Genomic DNA, 22053 nt, shown 5'->3' with positions numbered 1-22053 from the left:
TCTGGAGAGGCTCCCCGTGGTCCCTGTGGTCACCACATTGTGGTCACCACCTGACCACAGCTCAGCCACTACCAGAGAAACAAAACCCCCCTGCCCCTTCCTGCTGGCACTGCTCCGAGCAGACACCACTGACAGCTCCACACTGTCCCCAGCGGGCTGGACCCGTGTCCCCAGTGGAGCTGAGGACATCCCTCCTAGCTCTGGATTCGGCTGATCCCGGTGCCTTCTTTGATGCTTTGGGAGCTCCTGGGGATGGGAAGCTACTGGAAAAGTCGTGCCTAAGGAAAGGCGGGTCTGGGGAGCCCGCTGCTAGCCCCGGGGCCACCAGCCGTGCCCGGAACTCTTCAGCCCACGGGCCAACTCCCAGCACAGTGGGCAGAGCGCTGGCCCACAACAAAGTGCTCTCAAACTGCTGGAAAAAAACAGAGAGCGTGCAGAGAAAAACCCACTGCCTGCACCCCACCCCCTGCCAGAAGCACGGAATTGGGGGTGAAAAGCTCCCCCGAGCCCCCAGCTGCGACTGCTCCCCGCTGGCAGAGCCCCCACATCCATCCTCACCCCACAGACAGCTCAGGGGAAGCCGGGGGGGACAGGGTGGGGAGCTAAACACTGCTGGGGATGGGGTGCGGCGGTCTCAGCTCTCCCGGGGGTGCGGGGATGTTCGGAGGTGCCGGCGCGGGCAGCACCGAAGCGGTGGGCACGGCCCCCCACGGGCAGGGACAGGAGGAGCTGAGGGCAGAAGGACCACGTCGTGCGGGGGCCCGGGGGACACCCTGCCACGGCCACCCCGCCATCCAGCCCGGGGGGCACCGGGGGAGCCCCCAGGCAGAGCATGGGGCGCCGGCAGCTCCCGGGTGGGGCCCCGCTGTGGGGCGGAGGTTTTAGCAACCTCCCGGCAAGCCCGGGCGTGTGTCCCGGCGCTGCGAACGCGGCTCCTGCCTCCTCCTGCAGCACCAAAGGGACCCCCTGGGCCCCCCCGCCCGCGCCCACCCAAGGGAGCACGTCCGGGTCCCGTCCTCACCCTCCCGTTGGGCCCCCCCTTCCTGGGAGGTTCCAACCTCTATCCCAGCACCAGCCCAGGGCAAGGCTGCGGCTTCCTCAGCCTCCCAGGGTGTCACAAACGGTGACTTCGAGGATGGTCCAAGGCTCCACGGCCACCGCCCGGGGACGAGGGAGGGGCAGGGGACACCCTGGCTGCCGGTACCTACCGCCTGTCTGGGTACCACATCCCTGCCAAGGCCCCGGGGCGATGGAGGGGAAGGAAATCCCAGCCCAGACATTGATTTTATTTTTTAAGAATAATTAAAAAAAAACCAAAACAAAACAAAAAAAACCAACAACAAAAAAAACCCCAAAACAACTGAAAACCAGACAAAAACTTCCTGAAAACAGCTTCCTACCTGATAATTTCACAGAAATTAGCTTGGAAACATCATTTGCTCTCCCCCTGCTCCTGTACTTGCTTTGGGCAATGCCAGCCCATCCTGCCGGGGGGCTCTGCCTCCCCAGCAGCTCTGGGGAGGGTCTGGGCATCCCCAGGGGGCTCATACCCCCCTTGCTCACTCCAGTGGGTACCAGTAATCCCCTCTCTCCCCCCCAGAAACAGCTCAGCTCTCTAGCCTGGCCCAGGGACAAGGTGCTGGGTGGTTTGGGGGGATTTTAACTCAAAAGGGGCTGCAGAGCAAGCACCAGCTGCATGCTTGGGTACTGCTTGCCTCCACCATCTCCATCCTGGCATAGCCCCCGGGGACCCAGCAGGTCCAGGGGTCAGCCTGGAGCATCTCTCCTCCCAGCACTAGGACGCCCACCACCCCGGCACTCATGAGTTAATAATAAATTCATTTCTGACTAAGAAATTAGACCCCTAAGAAAAAAATCCACCACCCACTTTCACCCTCCCCACTCCCCCCCCCCCCTCCTCCTCCCCAAAATAACGACGATTTGTTGAGGGGTGCCCTCAGGGACACCACCGGGGATCATGGGCGGAGGTTGGGGACAGCCGTGTGCCGGTGGTGGCCCATCTGCAGGGGTTGGTGGGACGAGCCTTAGTCCTTGGGTGGCTTCTTGCTGCGGGCGTTCCACATGCCACGCTTGGAGTGGTAGTAATGGTAAAAGTTCCTGAGACGCAAGCGCTCCACCTCCAGCCCACTCTGAAGGACCCTGCAGAGGGACGGGCAGATGGAGGGACAGGCAGGGGGACGGGCGGGCAGGGGGACAGGCAGGGGGACAGACGGGCAGATGGAGGGACGGGCAGGGCAGGGGGACGGGCAGGGCAGGGATGCAGGGGATGCATCCGGTCCTCCCAAAGAGGCAGGTGTGCCCCTGGTCCCAGTCCTCATCCCACTGGATGGAGGGGACAGCAGGTTTCCCAATGGATGGGCCCATCACACCCAGTCCCGCCTCACCTGTCCAGCAGCTCCCAGTCCTCTCCGCCCCAGCGGTCCCGGAACTCCTCCGTGTTCATCCCACCCACACGGTCAAAGTCCGACTTGTAGATGCCGAAGAGGCCAAAGCCATTCACCTCCCAGTAACCTGGGAGAGCCATGAGGTGAGGGGTGTGGAGGGACCTCCAACTCTCTCCCCCTGGCTCCAGAGCAGAGGTGTTTTGGGGGGCATCACACCCAACATGCCTTGAGCAGCACCCTTAAGTCTCAAACCCCACCATGCTGTAGCAAACCCAACCCCCCCTTCCCACACCCCCCAGACCCAGCCCTGCAGCTCTGGGGCAGGCAGGGGACATTCTCTGGGTGCTGCTGGAGGGGACCCCGCTCACCATTGGGCTCCCGTGGGGAGCTGCCACAGCTCAGCCTCATGACAATGGGGGCGTAGGCCAGCTTGCCCTCCACGCAGTGCTTCCGGATGCTGTCCAGGATGTTGGGGGGGAAGTGGATGTGCAGGTCACAGAGGAACACAATGCTGTGCCCATCCTGTCAGGGGGACAGACACAAGCAGGGAGGATCAGGGTGAAACTGCTCCAGGAGAGAGGAGCCAAGGAGAGGGCTGGTCATAGACCAGACTCCCAGACTCAGTTGGGTTGGAAGGGACCTTAAAGATCATTCAGTCCCACCCCCCTTTCATGTCAGGGACACCTCCCACCAGCCCAGGGTGCTCCAAGCCCCATCCAACCTTCAACACTGCCAGGGATGGGGCAGCCACAGCTTCCTTGGGCAACCTGGGCAACCAGGGGCTCAGCAGCCTCACACCAAATGATTTCTTCCTCATGTTTGGCCCAAATCTCCCTCCTTCCAGTCTAAGGCCACCACCCCTTGTCCCATGGCTCCACACCCTCTCCCTCAGCTCACCTCCACCACGTCCACACCAGCCTGCAGCCCGGACGAGCGCTCGAAGTTCCCCGTGCGCCGCAGGTACTGGTACCTGAGGAGAGAGATGGTGCTGAGTGCTGCTGACCCAGGGACACGGCCAAGAGAGGGACAGGCACCACCAGCAAGGAGAGGGGACCTTCTCAGGAGGGGGGGGTCGAGTGCCTCCATCTTGTGCTGAGGGTCCCCTCTGAGGAGGCAAGAGAAGTTTCTGCATCCCCAACTCATCCATGTGGAAAACAAGTTTAAACCTCAAAATGGAGGAGGAGCAGCAGGTTGGGTGAGCACCACCAGGCTGGCCTGTCCCCCCACAAGGATCCCCACAGATCTGGCAGCCCCGGGGGTGTATGGTGGGACCCCCAAGCTCGTGGGGATGGGTTACCTGGGCAGGCGGGCGTCCTGGAGGGCTCTCTCGACGTCCATGTCGTCGCTGTCAAAGTCCACCAGGATGACATTGAAGTTGGCATCCTTTGTAGCCTCGTAGAGGTGGGCCATGTCTGAGATGAACTGCTGGACCCAGCGGGCTTGGTTCTTCACTGCCAAACATAGACACAAACGTCCCTCAGGCTCACCACAGGGGTCTAAAGAGCAACCCCTTCCCCAGCCAAACCAACAGCCCCCCCATCATGAGAAGAGAGAACATCAGCGTCTCATGAGAAGGGTTGAGATGAAAACTTCACCCCACTGAGGGCCATCCTGGAGGGTGCAACCAGGGAGCAGAGGGGTCGTGTTCCTCGAGAAGGCAGAGGGAGCAGCAGAGACCCTGGAGAGGTCCTGCTGCCACCTACCAGGTACCACGAAGTGCACCATGACGTCCTGCCTCCAGCTGAGCCGCAGGGGCCGGCACAGGACGGGTTTTCCATAGAGGAGGCTCCAGGTGCTGGGCTGGGGCTCAGTGGCCCCCAGGGCTGGTCCTTCAGGGTTGGCCTCAGCACTGCTGTCCTGCTTGCCCTGGTGCAGGAGGACGTAGACGTACTCAGAGAGCCGCACTGTCCTCTGGCCCCGCTCCGACAGCTCCAGCTCCAGCAGGTAACGGTTCCCCCGCGCCGTGTCCCGACGCTTTTCCACGTTGATGATCCTCAGGAGGGTGTAGATGCTGCAGGGGAAGGAGAAATGAAAGCCCCGTCCCCCCGAGCTCTGCTCCTCACAGCTCCAGGGCTTGTCCTGAACCCACCACCCCGCTCCCCCAGCCCCACGCAGGGTGAGAGCACATCCCCCAAGCCTCCCCCCTCTCCCTCCCTACCCTCCGTTCTTCTCGTTGAGCTTCTCCATGTACTGTGCCACCACCTCCACCACCTCGCTCTCGCCCAGCTGCAGGTTGCCTGACACATTGCAGCGCAGATCGTTCCAGTCGGAGCGCAAGAGCTCGAAGTCCACTGAGCTGACACTGAACGTCCTCTGCCAGTTGATGGAGTCCTCCAGCCAGCTCTGCTGCAGCTCCTCGGCCTCGTAGCTGTAGTCTGACACCTCTTCTTCCTCCTCCTCCTCCTCCTCCTGGCCCTTTCCCTCCTCCTGCTGGGACGCCGTCGTTTCTGACACCTTCAGAAGGGATGTCACCCTCCTCACCTCGGAGGAGTTGTATTCGCTGGTGGCCGCTATCCTGCCCGGGGCAGGAGTGGTGTCCTCAGGGGTCTCCTTGCTGAAGAGCCCTTCAGTCCCCAGGGTGAGGATGCCAGGCAGCACCTGCCCCTCAGTCCCCAGCTTGGATGGTCCTTCCCACCTCCTGCCACCCACCCGGGGGCTCTTCCGCCGGGCAGGGTCCCTGTCCTTGGAGATGTTTCTCAATAGCCAGGGGGTCCGTCGGCCAGGGACAGCACGGAGCTTGCTGGAGGAGATGGGATGTTTCTGAGGGCTCATGGAGTGAAGATGGACTTTCTTCAGAGGCTTTGGGTAAAGGAAGATGCCAGGGAAGGCAGGCTCCTGGGCTGGGGCTTTGCGTTTCCCTGGCTGCAGCCTGGTCACGTAGACCTTCTCCTGGGTTTTCTGCGGCTTTTTGTCTTCCCTGGGTGCCACAGGCTTGCTGGGACCCAGAATTTTTGCTTTGCCACCAAAGATGGGGACAGAGAGGTGGGGCTGAAGGTTCAGAGCCCCAGCACGCTTTGTGGATGCCAGCAGCCCCAGTTCATCCTCCTCAGCCTCACCAGGATCCCGGGGCAACCAGCGCAGCATCCGCCCACCGACCCGCTCCAGCTCGGGGCCCGTGTCCTCCTCACCACGGAGGTCCCTGGGGACAGCTGCGGGGCTGGTGCTGGCCTGGAGGGACGTGCTCCATCTCCCCAGCTGCCCAGGGGTGCTGGCCTTGGCCTGTGCCTGGCCCAGCCTGTGGCCAAAGCTGTAGTAGTCCAGGTCATCTCCATAAGCCCCGGTGACCAACCGTGTCTCCTTCCCTTTGGCTCCAGGTACCGGTCCAGAGCTCTTCTCCTTGGCCTTTGGAGGTGGGTCTGTGGGCTCAGGGCTGTCAACTCCTTCCTCTTCTTCTCCCTCCTCCTCATCCTCTAGGAAATCTAGGGAGTAAAGCCAGACATAAGAACCCAGGAGGCCCTCCAGCAGCGTGCTGGCCCCAGACAAAAAGGGCCAAGGAGATAAGGAGGCCCTCGAGATGCTGGAGCAGCTCTGCTCTGGAGCCAGGCTGAGAGAGTTGGGGGTGTTCAGCCAAGGGAGAAGAGCGGGAGAAGAGCGGGAGAAGGTTCTGGGGAGACCTTAGAGCTTTGCCCCATCCCTGGCAGTGTTGGATGGGGCTTGGGGCATGGCAGGGGGCTGGATGATTTTTAAGGTTCTTTCCAACCCAAATCCATCTGTGATTCCATGGTAAGGAACAGAGAGAGACAGAGCTGGTCTCCAGCAAGGTGAAGGTGTGAGTTGCTGTTGGGGGGGGAGGCAGAGTCCTCCTCCAGCCCCCCAGCAGTGCCACAGCATCCTGATGGGTTGTGCCAGGGGATGCTGGAGGGGACCAAGGGGTGAGGATGCAGGAGGCTGGGATCTGCTGAGATCTGCCCACAGTGACTCACTGTCTTGGCTGAGGAAGAGAAAGGCTCTCTGGCGGGGATCCTCCTCCTCCTCATCCATCTTCATGTACTTATAAAAACCGAACCTGGGAGACAGAGGAGGATGGGGTGAGGTGCCCGAGGTGAGGGGGATGTCTGGGCAGGGGGACGTGCACACACACACGTGAGGAACAGGGAGGAATGTCCCCAGGTGCAGGGCAGGCCCAGCCCAGCTCCGTAGGAAGCTGGGATTCCCAAAATCCAGGAGCAGTGCCAGGGCTCAAGCTGCTACGTGCCCCAGAGATGGGGCAAGAGCCAGCCTGGAGGTGGCTTTTCCATGGGGGACAGAGCCTGGGGACAGGTGGTGGAGGTTGCATCATCACAGAACTCTTTCTCCAGCTCCTTGAGCACCCTGGTGACATCAGCCCCATCCTCCCCCGAGCACCCCCCCAAACTCCAGCCCCCCAACACTCACTTCTCCAGGTAGAGGGGGGACTCCCTGTAGAAGCATTTGTTCTCCGTCTCCATGTGCGTGAGGCGTGTGAAGTCGTTGGGGTACACGAACGAGAGGTAGACCTGGGGAGATGACCATCCCACTGTCAGAGAACAGGTCATGGGGGGACACAGGGGCCAGCAGGGCCAGGAGCTGGGGACCCGAGGCAACCAGCATGGTGACCCCCAGCATCTCAAACACCCCGTGGGGCTTTTAACCCAACCCGCTCTGGGCCAAGGTGGAGAAGCTCAGCCAGGGACATTTTCTCCTGGACTTTAAAACACTCCAGTCCCAGGGTGGGGGCAAAGTGCTCTGCTTCACCATGTCTCCCACCCGAGTGCTGACCCTGTCCCACCACGGGGAGACACTTACAAATTGCAGGCCCTGGTAGCGGGCAATGGGGAAATCCTTCACCACGTACGTGGGGCTGTAGGCACAGGGCACCAGCACATCCTCCACTCGGGAGGCCTCGATGGCAGGGGCTGAGGAGAAGCAGCTGAGGTTCAGCCCCAAGCTGTGCCCACCACCCCCACAGCCCAACCCACCTGATATCTCTGCACAGACCACCCCAGCAGAGATGCCTCCACCCAAGAGGTGGGCAGGAGGTAGGAGAGAGGCTCTAGGTGCCTGTGGCAGCCAGGTCCTGCCTTCTTCCTCCCCCAGACCCCAAGGAGATGTGGTCCCAGCCACTTACTGAGGAAGAAGGTGTCCCTGGGGTCAGCCTTCAGCATGTCAGCCCCGTGCTCATCTCGCTGAGCCTCCCAGAGGTGGCTCCCGCTGTGGCTGGCCAAGGTCTGGGGGATGTGCTCCACATGGTTCATCTTCAGGGAGGATTCATCTGCAGAACAGGACAGGGTCTGAACCCCACCAGCTACCACAGATGGAGCATTGACCTGAGAGCATCCTCCAAGGTGGCACTTCCAAACCTCTGCATCCCTCCCACCACCAGGGTTGGGAGGATCATGGGCTCCTCCTGCTGCCAGGGGGCCAAGGAGAGTGCAAACCCAGCAGGATGAACCCTCCCGCAGCCCCCAAGACCCCCAGCCTAACGATTGTCATCAACTAAAAAGCTCCAGAGGATGAAGGCACAGCTGATCCCAGACAGGCAGTCCCAGCTCTGGATACAGCATCGCCCAGCAAGGACCAGGGGTGGGAACACTCCAGGGAACACTCCCAAGGAGATGGGAATGAACCCAGAACATTCGGCCCCATGGAGGTGCAGCTAAAATGCAACACGAGCTGGTTGTGCCTCCTGCTCAGGGCTGAGGGTGACACCAACCCTCTCAGGGAGCTCACCTTGCTCTGGTCACCTTGGCCACACTTGGAGCTGCCTGCCCTGAGCCCTCCCCAGGCAGCCCTGCCTGCTCCCAGCACCCAAGGGTGCTCCCTTTCCAGGCAGGGGGGCAGCAGGCAGGGCCTGAAGGGCAGAACCCTAACCCCAGATCCACCTGCATGCCATGGGGAAGGCTCCCCACTGGAAAAGCCCAGCAGAAGGGAAGGGAGGAGGCTGCTGCTGTTGTCCCCATGCCGTGGGGACAGGCTCTCCACGTGGCTCAGCCCCGGGATGCTGCTGGCCTGACAGAGAGCAATCCATGGGGGGATTTCTCATCACCCATCTCACGGGTCCATCCCAGCTGCACCCCTCCTCTACCCATCCATCCCCCCTGTGCCCTCCTGTCTTATTGACCCTTCCCAGGACATGGTTGATGGCCAGACCCAGGACCCAGCAATCATGTTCTATCTTGCTGCCAGGGAAGAGGGGCAGGCAGCAGAAGATCTATAGATTTAATTAAACCTCACACCATCCATCCCTGCTCACCTGACAGCTCCTCAGCACTGCAGGCCAGCAGCCAGCTCCAAGCACGATAGAGCTGGGGGTCCCTGCACCATCACCTCCACATCTCACCCTCAGGAGGGTCAAACCATGAGCCCAGCATTACCCTGACCCCCCGCAGCCCCTTCCTGACACCCAGCAGAAGCTCTGGTGGGTTTGAGAGGCTGAGATCTGCAGGATCTTATTTTCCAGGACCCCATTTCCATCCCAAGCTCTGGTGCCATCTTCCCCCCAGCTGCACCCCGAGCTGGTGTGCCAAGACCTCACCTGTGTACAGGGAGATGTAGGAGGAGTCGATCACCTCGAACTTCAGGCTGGGGAGGAAAACTCGCCACTGGAAACAAATAAAAAGGAGGTGGAGAGCAAGCAGGGGGGGAAACAGCTGTACCCCGGGATGGGTCAATCCCTGCTCTCCACTCCCTGGACAGATCCCAGCCCCAGTCCTGCAGGAGAGGAGGGAGGAAGAGGAGTGAACCTGCCCCAGCACGGACCCAGGGCCATCTCCTGCCTCTCCTCTTGGTGACTTGGGACCAGCAGCAAGGGCAGAGGGGAGGCATGGGCAGAGCCTGGAGGGGTCTCCAGGAACAGGGGAGGTTTTTTGTTGCTTGAACAGATCCTCACGGCTGCCTGCCCCGATTTAGCTGATGAAAAGCCCGCCTTGTGCTTTGTCCCGACAAGCCCTGAAACCCCCCGGGGAGAGACGCATTAGGGTCCCGCTCTGCTGCTGCTGTGGTTCCTTTCTGAACATCTGAAAGGTTTCCCTCCCTCCAGCACAAACACCTCTGCCCCTGATGTTTGTTTTGCCCAGCAGAGCCGAAGATCTTATCGGGAGGGGGGAGCTGGGACAGGAGGGAGGGAGGAAGGGAGGGAGGGGTGGTTCAGCTCCTCTGCTGCTCTCCTGGCACCCCTTGGACTCTGGTGATTAATGACTGCTGGGGAGAGACAAAACCTTGCCAAGGAGCCAGCAGCTTCCCCCCTCCCAACAACAGCTGGGAAGACAAGTTCAGATTTGAAATTCACAGCACCTCAAAGAGCAGAGAAAAAAAAAAGAAAAGGGGGGGACCCACTCCATCAGCTCCACCACCACCAGAAAAAAGGGACCCGTTCCCTCCCTGCCCTGAGCCCGGGACACAAGCCAGCCTGGTGGGCTCTGATCTTCCATGGGCTCTCCTTGCCCATGAACTCCTGTGAGAAGCAGCCCTCAGGGACCTTCCACCCCACCCATCAGCCCTTCTTCAAGAGGCCCAGGAGAAGTGGGACCAGGTGTCCCATCACCCCTGGAGCAGAGGGGTTGGGGGGAACACAAGCAGGGCAGGAGCACAGGGCAGGGACTTCAGGTGCGAAAAGGTCACCAGCACAAAGGGATGGGATGAGGACAAAGAAACACAGCCCATGCCTGGCGTCCTGGGCAGGGACAGCTCAGGGAGGTGGGGAGATGGGGTTGGGAAATGGAGGTTCTGTTCTAGGATAAAGTCTTTTCCTGCACCTAGGGAAGAGCCCAGGCGCTGGCTCTGGGCAAGACAAGCCCTGGCCTGGAAGGAGCACGTGGGGTATTGACTCACACCAACTTCCACGTGGTCAGAACCTCGGTCATCTTGTTTGTGGAGCAGCTCAAAGTAGTAGCGCCTGGAGGACATGAGGCTGCAGGGGAGGGGGAAGAAGCTGGTGAGAAACCAGTGATGGGCACTCCTATGCTGGAGGGCCATCTCAGAACACCCTCCCTGTTTTGCCCACATGTGGCTAAACCTCCCTCTGTCAAGGAGACTGCAGCACAATGTGGTACCTGCTCCCTCATCCCCCTGCTGAGAAGCTCCATGAGATTCCCCCATCCCCACCTCATCATCTGCAGGGTGGCTGAAGCCCCAGCACCTTCAAGCCATGGACCTGGTTCATGGTTGGTGGAGCTCCTACCCAGGCCAGACCCCATGTGGCATTTGGGAAGAGACCATGGCCAGGGGCTCCTCCAGGGAGGAGGAACTGGTCAGTGCCAGCAGCTCTGTCTCCATCTCACCAGGATGGGCAGTGGGAGCAAGGACACTCACCGCAGAGGCTTGGAGACTTGTGAGCTGAACTTGGTGAACTCTCCTGGTGCTGTCCACTCGGTCCCCAGCTGGAGGGAGGAGAGTGAGAGAGCTCTGGGGACACCACAGGCCAAGCAGACTTGAGCCCCAAACCCCACCAGGCCATGAGCATCTCTCCTCTAACTCCACCGGGCACCATGCCATGCTGCAGAGAGGCAGGAGCACACCCCAGGAGCTGTTTGTACCCAGCTGGTGGCACTCAGAACTTGTCACCAGAGAACACCACCATGGTCCCAAAAACACATGGGTGTGATGATGGACCATGGGGTCTCCATTTAGAGAAGGTAACACCAAGAAAATCCAGGAGCAAACATTAAACCCCCTGCTCTGGGACATAAAATAGTCTTTGGGAGCTTCAGCCAGGGTGGGACCAAGGGGCCAATGGTCCTTCAGAAGCCCAGCCAGAGCTGGCGGGGGCAGGGATGGGACAAGGCTGAAGTCACCCAGTGTTTCCCAAGGGGCAAGGGCAGGAAGGGGAAGGACAGCACAGACCTTGCCCACGGAGGCAGCCAGGCGGGAGTTGAAGGGACTGTCATCAGAGCTGAGCCAGAACTCAGAATTGTCATCTGAGGCCACAGAGAACTGGAAATCCCCTGGGGAGACCAAAGGAGAAGGTGAGGGCAGAGGCACCCAGTGGGGCTCAGCCACAGAACCCCCTGGAAGGGAGGGAAGAAGACGGTGGGGCCACCCCAGACCCCAGACCCTGGCTCTTTCTAGATGGGGCCAGGGGTTCACCTCCCTTCAAAGCAGCCAGGGAAAAGGGATCTTTGCTCCAGAAGGACCCTTCTGCCTGGGAGCCAGGGCTGCAGGGACTGTCCCCAAGAGCCTTTCTGTCCCCACGTGGCCCAGGAAGGGGGATGGAGGCAGCTTCTCCCCACCACTGCAGGGGGAGAAGAGGTGAAACTCCTCCACTCACCATCCTTGAAGGGGTGGATGTAGCCAAAGATCCTCAGCCCATAGTTCTTCCACTTGGGGGACACTGCCAGCTTCTTCACCGTGGTGCGGGTCTGCAGAGGACAGACAGACATGAGACCACCAACAGCTCATGCCCAGGACGATGCACTAACCCCACCAAGCCCCCTTCTCCTTGTTCCCCCAGGGTCCCGTGCCCCTGCCACCAGAGGGGACAGGAAGGTCCCAACACCACCCTCTCCCCCTCCATCCCTGCTCCACTGGGAATTACCTGCCCGCAAACCAAACCCAAAAGCCTTCGAGTGAAGTTCTTGAGGACCAAACCCACAAGCAGTGGAGATCCAGCAGCACCCAGAGAGAGATGAGACCCCCCCCCACCAGGCCTGGGACTCACGTGGGGAAAGAGTGGAAAATGGAGATTCTTCCTCAGGTGCCTCACAGCCCCTCCACACCAGTCCTCAAAGACATGCAGGTTTGCCTTCCCTTTGTACTGGGGACAAGAGAGGGAGATGAGCAGGGTGTCCTCCTCAGGTCCCCCCAAAGGACAGCATTAGGGTAGGCTGGGATGTGGATGTCACCTTCCTGGCCCTGGCTCTTCTGCAGTGACGGAGTGCTGAGCTCCAACCCCTTCATCAGCCCCAGGATCAGGATGCCAATCCCAGGAGGATGCCACCCAGGAGGTGACCACACCACCAACCTTCCTGCTGCTGCTCCTTTGGCTCCCAAGCACACTTGGGCAAGGGATGTTGTCTGAATATGCCCCCAAAAGCCTGACCCCATCCACCACCCACCCCCAGCACACACACCCTCCCACCCAGGAGACCATCCCAGACCCATCTGGAGAAGACAAGCAGGAAGATGTCCCCTTGCACACCCACATAGACTGCTGGGGGGGGGCTGCTCAAGGAGCTCATCCTCATGGCCAAGACTCCAGGACCAGGCAGAGCCCCACAGATGGGTGATGGGAGGAGGGAGGAGCTGGAGATGGCTCTGGAGCCTGGCACACTGCAGGGACATGGGCTGCAGGGTCCCCAACAAGGGACTGTCCTCCATGGACCTTCTCCTCCCCCATCACCCCCTCTGCTGCTCCTTGCTCACCTACCTGCTCATTCCAGGGCAAAGCCTGCCTGGTCAGGTTGAGTTTGGGGTGGTTGGTGCCTTGGTTGGGCCATTGGCCTCTGGAGAACCATCTGTCCAAGTCCTGCCCATCACTCTGCCAAGGAAGGAGGGAGAGGTGAGAGCTGGGGGATGTGGGGCAGCCCAACCCTGGGTGTAGGAGGTCTCCCTAGATCCAGAAGTCTCATTTTGGATGTTGAGATTGCCAAACCAAGGCAAAAGCTCTCAAAGGAAAGCAGGGGCAGAAAAACACTGGCAAGGTGTCCCAGGGAGCTGGGTTTCAAAATGTTCTGGCTGAACTTGTCCCTCTTCCTCTGCCAAGGAGGGAAACAGTGAGCTTTCTGTTCACCCAAAGGATCTGCCTGCCCTGACAGGCTGCTGGACATGGAACATTTCAGGCTCCGTCTCCAAAAGAGCAGAAGAAATCTCCACACCCACCTCTGGGCTGTGGCAGCTCCTGCTCCTCCTTTAACAGGGATCAGGTTAATCCCATGGAGAAGCTGAGGAGCAGATGCCTTCAGGGGCACACAGTTTTCCTCTGCTGGGTTGGAGAGACCTCAAGGATCACCTGGTCCAACCTTTTCAGGTAGGAACATGGTTTAGATGCAACGGCCCAGCACCTTGTCAAGCTGAGTCTTGGGGTCCAGGGTTGGGAAGCCACCACTTCCCTGGGGAAACCATCCCAACCTCCCACTGTTCTTGGAATTAAAAAACCTTTTCTGGTGCCCAATCAGGATCTCCCCATCGCTCCGCATCATTTCAGGGGGGATACTGACAGTTGGACACGACGATCTTAGAGGTCTTCCCCCACTGTGACAATTCTGTGACCTTTTCCATGTGACACCTTGTAAAAAGGGAGCCTCATCTTTAGAGATGTCTTAATGGGTTTGTTGGTTCTTTCCAACACCCACAGAAGATTCAGTGGGGTTTTTTTAGACCCTATGAGGGCTGTTGAGCAGAACCAGAGAGGCTGTGCCCTCTCCATCCTTGGCTCTCCTCAGCTGGACAAGGTCTGGAGCATCCTGCTCTCATCGGCCATGGAAGGGGACGCGGCCCAGCCACCCCCCCAGGGACCTTCCCATCTCTTTGGTTACCATCAGCTCCTCCTCCTGGCTCTCACTGGAGTCATCGGTGTTGCTCTGCCGCGAAGATGCCCGAGCTGCCACCGCCCTCCGGCCGGGATCTGTCACCTCCCCCATCCTCTCGCCATCTGCCAGGGGAGCAGGAGTGAGCCCACGGCCACCCCCACGGCCACCCCATCCCCACACCACTGCCCACCTGGGGACAGGCAGGTGCTGCCACCCCTGGAGGGGCCCGGGAGGTGATGGCAGGGCAAGGAGGGGCTGTGGCTGCCATTCCCCTCATCACGTTTGCAGTAAGCCGCTTGCTCATCAGCGCCAGCTTTAATTACTGACACCCTCCCCCCCCAGCCAGCCCTTGACGTAAGTGGCAGCGGGATCAGCTCCCACGGGATGTCCCTCCACGTCCAGCCCTGGGGACACGTCCCTGCACCCTCGGACCCCCTGGGACCCCATTTTCCTGGAGCATCCCCCAGTTCTGCCCACAGCGCCCCAGACACCCCCAAGCCCCCCTTTCCCGACACCCCTGACAGCCCCGCTGTGGGGAACTTCATTACCACAAGCCGTGTTAATTGTTCGCAACCCACCCCCCCTGCCCTCACATCCCCTTCCTCAGCTGCCGGGGGGTGGGGTTAAAGCTCCTCTTCTCAGCCTTAAAACAACCAACTTCCCCCAAAACAACAACCCAGACGTGGCAGGGGGATAAGTGTCCCTGTCGCTCCTCCTCCCCCCAGCAGCCAGTCCGGGGGGCTCCCACCTCCCCGGGGATGGAAGGGGACCCGGGATGGGGGACACGGGGGAGTGGGGACATCGGGGTGGCTTCACACCCCATGGCCAGGCTGGGGAGGGTCTCGGGGTGCCCCATGAAGCCCCCCACCCCTCCCATTAGTATTCCAGCGGGCGCGCTGCCGGCGTCTCCTTGGAGATGGCCGCAGAAATCCCCTCCCCACCGCGGGGACAGGAAATTAAAGCTCTAAAGCCCCTTCTTCTGCTCTCGGCCATTCTTCAGCCCTGGCAGCTCTCCTGGCAGCTCCCCACCACCGCCCCTCCCCCTCCCCCCAAAGCCCCAGCGATGGGGAACGTGGCAGGGGTGAGTGGGACCCCCCGAACCCCCCCCGGGGATGCTCTGCCAGCCCAGGCAGGGGGAACAAAGCCCATCCCAGGGGAACAAAGCCCATCCCCGCTCCGCCGGGGCCGCAGAGCCACTGCCCTGGATTGTCAGTCCCTCCCCACACTGAGCTGTGGATTAATCACGGCCACGCTCCCCAGGGACCCACGAAGGGACATGGCTACTCCCTGCCCACTCACCCCCAAGGCACTGGGGAAACCAGAGAGAGGTTACGCAACATAAATTGGAGCAAAGAAGGGAAAAGCCACAGGTTGTCCCCAGCCCAGCTGCACAGGGTCCAGCCCTGGGGGCTCCCAAGGCCAGGAGCTCCTGGTGCATCTCCATCCCACCTCCAGGCTCCATCCAGCAGCCACCTACTGAAGGTCCAGCAGGACAGGGCTTGTGCTCCCCACTTTGGCTGGCATCTAAACACAATCCCACCACAAAGAGAGGGGGTTTGAGGAGCCCAAAGGGGTTTGAGGAGCTCGAGGGGGGGGGGTGGAGGGGCAGCACCCAGGGCCAGCAGCAGGTCCCTGAGACAAGGATGAAGAAGAGCTTCCCCGTTGGATCTCGCAGCCACATGGACCCCTGGTGCAACCCCCCCTCTCCGGGAAGCACAGAGGGGCCTTTCACACCCCAGCCCCTGCCTCCCCCCTCCTCCCTGAGCTGGCAGCAGGCAGCTCACTGCCCTGAACACAGCCCCTTTCTTCGGGTGGGTTTGGGAGCAGGGAGTTCTCCGGCAGCTTCCCCTGGACCCTTTCCAAACCTCCCCACGTGGTGAGAGATGCTCCTTGCTCGCTCTTCCTCCTCCCTCCTCTCCTAATTGTTCCAACGAGTCTCCGTGGGGGCTGGCTGCAGCTTACTCCATGCTCACCCACCACCATCCCAGACCCAGCACAGGAGCATCCCCCAAAGGACCAGGGCTGGATTCCCAAAACGCCCTGCACTCCTGCAGGATGCTCAGTGGAAGGGTCCCATGGGGGGCTGGGTGGGACAGGCTCGTCCTGGCCATCAGGCAGATGGGAAACAGTTAGGAAAAACCCAACCAGAGCTGGAGCATCCCACTGAGACCAAGCCCTGTGGTCCAGACCAGGGCTGGAGGTGGTCTGAGGCCTGGGATAATTCACTCAATTCCCACTGTCAGCTGGTGCAGGAGACCTTGGAATGAGCACAGGAGATTGCCAGGGGACCTTCACGAGCACATACTGCTACCTCAGGGGACATAAACACAAGAGAAAAGAGAAGGAGGAGCTGGGGTGGGACAGATGCCTCTGTGCCAGGAGGATGGGCTGCTCAGAGAGATGCTGGAAGCACCAGGAAGGGCAGGATGCTGAGTACCCCAAACCTGAGGTGACATCTTTTAAGGTCCATCACCCAAGCAAGGTTTGATCCTGATCTCTGAATGTCTGCAGGATGCTTCTGAGCTCTGCAAGTCCAGAGGGTGGATGAAGAGGGACAAACCTCCAGCATCCAGCCTGGCTACCCCTGAGTCCCTCTGCACAGCTGGGAAATGCTTCACAGCTTCCATAAAGATTCCCCCACCCATCCCAACCATCCCCTCTCTCCCTATGGAAACAGAGAAATCAAACCCTACCAAACCATTGAGAGAGTGGGGAAAAAAAACAAGCCAAAACAAACCAGTAACAGCCTTGTTCTTGGGAAACAGGTGTTGGTGGAAAGAGAGGGGACAGGGACACACTCATGGTGGCATGTGAAGCTACAGCCATGCCAGGGGGAGGCCAAGCCCCCACAAGAGGTGCCCCCCACACTGCAAGGGCACCAGGAAGGAGGGATGGAGGCAGCAGCTCTAGCCAGATGCTCCAGGGACATGGCAAGGGTGAGGAGCTCACCCTTGAGGAGGAGCTCACCAAGGAGCACCATCCCAAGCACCTCCAGGTGCCCCAGAGAGCTGCCAACACCCACCACATCCTCCCAGGACAGTAAATGGAGCCCCGTGGGGCTGTGGGAAGCAGAAGGAGCAGAGATAAAGGGAGGTGACATCAAAACCCAGACAGTGACAGCAACAGCATTGGTGTTCCCACCAAACCCCTTTTGTGCTGCTTCCCTGCTCAGTGACATCCCCAGCAGCAGCCAGCCTGATGGGAATCAATGCTGAATCCCTTGGGGCTGGAGCAGCCACCAGACCACCCCAGCTTGGAGGACACCCCCAGGAGATGCTGTGCTGGAGAAGCAGAGATGTGGATGCCCCCTCCAGGGTGCTCCAGAAGCTGCTGAGCTGCATCCTAGTGCGTCAAGGAGCCCAGGTTTGGCCAGACAGGCTTTCCAGAGGTCCATCCCTATGGATCTACCCTTCTCCCAGACCTGGAAGAGGCAACCAGTGACCCCCAGCTCACTGCAGAGCATCAACAGCTCTGCTGGCAACAGACTTCAAAAGCAGCCCCAAGAGGAGGGAAACCAACTGACAGCAAATGCCCACCTTAAAGAGGACAGGGAATATTTTTATCAGGTTGTTTTATGTCCTTTTTTTGATGTTTCTAAAAGGACTGAAGCTGCTGGGCCATGGAAGAGCCTCCAGGGCTGGGGAGGGAGCTTTGTTCTCCTCCTGCTGGAGCTGCTGGGATGGGTCAGAATCTGCTGAAACCATCTCCTGGCCCAGGGTCTGGGGGGGTCTGCAGAGACCAGAGCCACAAACACACCCACAACATCCCCCCCTCCAGCAGGGACCCCAGAGGCCAAAGTCAAGGGCAACACATCCCTTGTCCCTCTGTCTGCCTCTTTTCCAGCTGGCCCCTGGCAGGACAGTCAGGGTGACAAAGAGCCAATTCAGGGACACCTGAGAGGAGCAGGGCAAGGAGCCCTGGGCAGCATGGGCCACAGCCCAGCCAGGACAAGGGTTCAGGGACCCTCTGGTGAAACCGACACCAACCCCAGCCCCAAACCCCTCTTTTGGTCAGCAGGGACAGGACCAGCTTTCCCTAGCACCCAGGGGTGTCTGTCTGGGGAAATCAGCTTTTTCCAGCAGGGTTGGGAGAGTGGGGTGATGCCAAGAGGGAGAAAAGCAACAGCCAGCCTCCTCGAAAAGCTCTTTCCCATCCTCTTCCCTGCCTGCTCCCAGCAGCCCTGAGAAAAGGGACAGAACCTGTCTTGGTTTGCAGCCTCTCAGCATCCCAATTAAAATCAAAGTGCCTGAGGCAGCTGCTCCGGCCAGAACTGCCGGGTTAACCCCCACAGCCTGGGGAAAACGCTGCTCAGCATCATCCTCAACCTTCTCCCGTGCCAAATCCCACAGGAGAGGGAAACTCCTCCCTCCTGCTGCCCCCAGGCCGCAGACCCCACAGGATGGGTCCAGGCTCCACGGGTAGTGATGGATGGAGCTGGACAGAGAGCATCCAGCTCACCCGTGCCTGGGGCTTGAAGCACTTTGGGGAGCCCTCTGTCCACCCGGGTCTGCCCCTGCTCCCACAGCTCCTCCAGACCAAGTCCAGAAGGTCCCATACAGGCAGGGATCAAGAAGCCCAGCTGGGTTTTCTGCTTTAGCTGTGAGTTGGCTCCAACATCCTCCCGCCTGCATCCCACACTGCCCCCTCTGCAGATCCTTCCCCCACCCCCAGTCTGATTCCTGGCACCTGCACAGCTCCAAAGCCCCATCCCAGTGAGCAGGGAGGCAGGGCCAGCCTCCCCTTTTCATATTTTTTTCTCCCTTTTTTCTGCCTCCCCACCTGGCCCGCCAGCATCTCCACCCCATTGACTCCCTGCGGTTTCCTAACTAATGGCCTCAGGCCTCATTAGTTCAGATGAGGAATCCCTGTATTCAGTTAGGGAGAGAAAGGTAATTATCTCCTTGTACAATATCAGAAAAGGGGGAGGGTTATTTTACTGGGGACATTATTCCCAGCCAGGTCCCAGGAAAACTATCAGCTGGGAATCTCAGAAACTTTCCAGTGCCCAGAACCAAGCAGTGATGCTGCAGGACCCTGCATCCCCCACCACCACCCCTCACCCAAACCCCTCCCTCTGCCCCCAAAAACTCTCCCACTATCCTTTTTAGTTAAAATATATTTTTCCTCTCCCTTGGATATTTTTATTGCCTTTTTAATTATTTTTTTTTTTACTCCATTCAATATTTTTCCAACTCAAACACTCACTGGTTGCACTCTGGCTTTCTGCTGGCTGCAGCACCAGGACGTGGGGTCACCCACGCCTTCCCAAACCCCTTCCCCAGCCTCCTCCTCACCCCTCTCACCATCACCACGCTTCCCAGAAAGACTCGGCAGGATCTGAACCCCGGGCTGGCCACGCATTCCCCCCCCAGGCTTTAGGCACCGACTGGAAAATTCCAGCACACGGAGCAGCATCTCCCAGGAGTCCGGTCTCGGACAGCAGAGTGGGGAGATCCAGCCCAGGAGAGGTCCAGCTTTTCCTTCTCCCCCCAGCCTGAGGAGACATCCCCCCTACCCTCCCCCGTGCCCCCCACAGCACGGGAAGAATCCAAACCCCAGCATCAGAGCAGCAAAAAACACCACTGGAAAGCCTCCCTCTCCCAAACCGTGACACCCCCCAGCCCAGTCCCCATCCCAGCGCTTTCCCTCCCTCCCCCAGACCCCCCAGCCTACAGCCCCCCATCCAGTTTATCCCACTAGAAGCCGGAGCATCTCCCGATTGCTTCCACAATCTCGGATCCCCACGAGCATCTTATTAGCATTATCCCCATTTCCCCCCATTTAAGGCCCGAAAATTTGCAGGCTCATGCTGCTGCTATGGAGGGGGAAACTTTGGGTTCAGCAGCACCGGCCCCTGACCCACTCCTGAAAGCTGTTTCTTGCCTCCAATTCATGTTTCTGGTATAATTAGTTTAGGGGGGAAAACAAGAAAACAAACAAACAAAAAAAAAACCACAAACAAACAAACAAAAAACACCGCTAGGCGACATCAGTCCCACCAGAAATGTCACAGCAAGTCAGGTTTCACACAGCAAATATTTCACCAAGTTTCATCCCACCCGAGCAGCCCAAGGAGGGTAAAACCGGGAGCAACGAACCCCGGGGTGGTACCGGTCCCTCGAGATCGCCACGGTGGGAGAGGGAAGGGATTTTTCCGATGGAGAAGCCCAGGCTGAGAAAGTGCCGGGAAGGGCCGGGTCTGCCCCTGCCCGGTGGCTATAAATGGTTTTCTTTGTCATCGCAGCCAAGCGGCGGCGGAAAAACGAGGACAGAGCCGCTCGAGGAGGGGGGAATGAAGAACCTCCGAGTAGTTTGGGGTCTTTCCTGGGTGTTCCCCCGTCTCCCCATCCCTGGAGGCACTGGGGCGTGAGGCTGAGGGGGGGTCTCGCTCTCCCGAGACTCGCCTGGCTGGTGCGGGATGGACAGGGTGGGGGTCCCACCGCCCGAGGTGCTTGGGAATGGTAGCAGCTTGGGGGTCTCAGCCCAAATGGAGCTGAGGGACAGCAGGGGGGGTGTCCCACCCCTAAGGTAGCCGAGGGGGCAGCGAGGAGGGGGACGGTGTCCCACCCCCAGGGGAGCAAGGAGGTCCCACCACCTTCGAGGGGAGGACCCGAAAACACACGGAGACCTCGCAACCGGGGGTGATGGGAATCCGGGAGGGGCCCCCAGCGCCGTTCCCGGCTGGAAGGAGAGGGCACACCCCGAGACCCTCAGCCCCCCCCTCTCGTTACCTCTGCTGTAGGCGAAGGGGAGGCGCAGGGCGCGGCCCTGGCGCACCAGGCTGATGTGGAGGTAGGTGAACCAGACGGCGAAGGTGAGCAGAACCAGCAGCAACAGCAGCTTCAGCTGTTTCCGAAGCTTCTTCACCGGGAGCCGCGGCATCCTGCCGCCCGCATCGCCGCCGTTCCCCCCCACCCCCCACCCCTTGCAGACGCCGCCGGCCTACCCCCGGCCCATCGGTCGCCCCGACCGCCTAGCCCGCTGAGGTTACGGGCCGGCAGCGGGGCGGCGGCGGCGGGGCCCGGCACGATGCCCCCCGGCCGCCCGCAGCAGCATCGCCGCCGCCCCGGCGCGCCGGCCCCCGCTGCGGGGAATGAATGAGCGGGGCCCGGCCCCTCCCACCCGCGGCAGGACACGCCCCCTCCAGGGGAATGACGGCGCCGCTGGCCAATCGCGAGACGCCCCTCTCGGACTCTTCGCCAATGGGCGCCCCGTGGGGGCGGGGCGTGCCCAGGAGCCGCGCGTCTCCACGCCAACAGGCGGCAGCGCGGAGGGAGAAACCACGGGGGCCGCGGGGGGGGGGAAACGGTGTCGGCGCTCTCCGTCCTTGTCCCTGTCCCTGTCCCTGCCTGGAGGGCAGGCGGGGAGGGAGAGGAAGGGATGGGAGATCCCGGAGTACCGACGGAGATGGCGGGATGGGTAACGCGGATCTTGGCGTGGCCACCACCGGACCCTTTCCCCCGCGAGGTGGATGGTGCGTTCCCCAGCGGAGGCTGCGGGGACCGCGGGGGTGCGGGATCCACCTCGTGGGGACGAGGATCCCCCTGATCCCCCCCATCGCGGGGCGCAGTGATCCCCTAGGTGCAGGGACCCCCGAGACCCCTCTCCTTGGGTGCAGAGACCCCCGGGATCCGCCCTCGCTGGGACCCCAGGAGCCGTCGGGAAGCAGAAGGCTGCTTTGCCCCCTGCTGCTTTGCCCCCTGCAACGCTTAACAGTAATTAACAGCAAGACCTTAATTAGGGTGAGGGCGGCCCGCTCCTCCTGAGGGTTACGGACCCCGCCGCCCCGGGCTGAGGCCGCCCACAACTCACTGCACCGCTGCTTGGTTATTTATTGGGTTGTGTGTCCCCCGCAGTGCCGGTGGCGAAGACATCGGGGGTTTTATCTTCTTGGGTTTGGGGGGTTTTTTGTCTCCTTTCCCGCTCCTCAAGCTGAGGGGGCTGGGACAGAGAAACCGGCGAGAAATCCGTTATTAAAGGGGAAAAAACCAACCAAGCAAACCAAAAAACCACCCCACATTCACGGCTGGGGAAACTAGAGGGCACCAACGCTCCGTTCGCTCAGCTCCCTTACAGGTGTGGGAGGTTAATTAGCTCGTCATTAAGCCCAATTTAGACAAAGAGGTTGGGAAAGCAGCAAGCTCGGGGAAAGCGAAACCTTCCCGGCGGGGGTGGGCGGTGTCTCGTAGGGCTGCCCCGCTAGGAAGGGGAGGAGGCACGGACGG

The 22053-nt window shown here is 60.5% G+C and overlaps 1 protein-coding gene across 2 annotated transcripts; it reads right to left on the bottom strand.

The window, feature by feature from the left end:
- Positions 1-1983: 1983 nt before the first annotated feature.
- On the bottom strand, positions 1984-20723 carry B4GALNT4 (beta-1,4-N-acetyl-galactosaminyltransferase 4). 2 transcript variants are annotated; one of them, XM_030451183.1, is made up of 20 exons: positions 20560-20723; positions 13835-13950; positions 12727-12837; positions 12019-12114; positions 11629-11719; positions 11205-11305; positions 10674-10741; positions 10194-10272; positions 8899-8965; positions 7492-7635; positions 7170-7279; positions 6780-6880; positions 6329-6411; positions 4564-5824; positions 4109-4416; positions 3703-3856; positions 3303-3375; positions 2774-2927; positions 2406-2532; positions 1984-2160 (listed from the first exon to the last, which is right to left on the bottom strand). In XM_030451183.1, exons 1-20 carry the CDS (start codon positions 20708-20710, stop codon positions 2046-2048), a joined length of 3510 nt encoding a protein of 1169 aa, XP_030307043.1. In that variant the 5' UTR covers positions 20711-20723; the 3' UTR covers positions 1984-2045. The 2 variants fall into 2 exon arrangements, with proteins under 2 accessions (XP_030307043.1, XP_030307044.1); XM_030451184.1 differs by lacking the exons at positions 11205-11305; positions 12019-12114; positions 12727-12837; positions 13835-13950; positions 20560-20723 and having other exon boundaries at positions 11629-11691.
- Between the last annotated feature and the right edge of the window lie 1330 nt (positions 20724-22053).

This window comes from Calypte anna, chromosome 5, assembly GCF_003957555.1.
Source record: "Calypte anna isolate BGI_N300 chromosome 5, bCalAnn1_v1.p, whole genome shotgun sequence".
Lineage (NCBI taxonomy): Eukaryota > Metazoa > Chordata > Aves > Apodiformes > Trochilidae > Calypte > Calypte anna.
The sequence above is the reverse complement of the archived record's forward strand: the minus strand, read 5'-3'. Positions and strand labels throughout refer to the sequence as shown.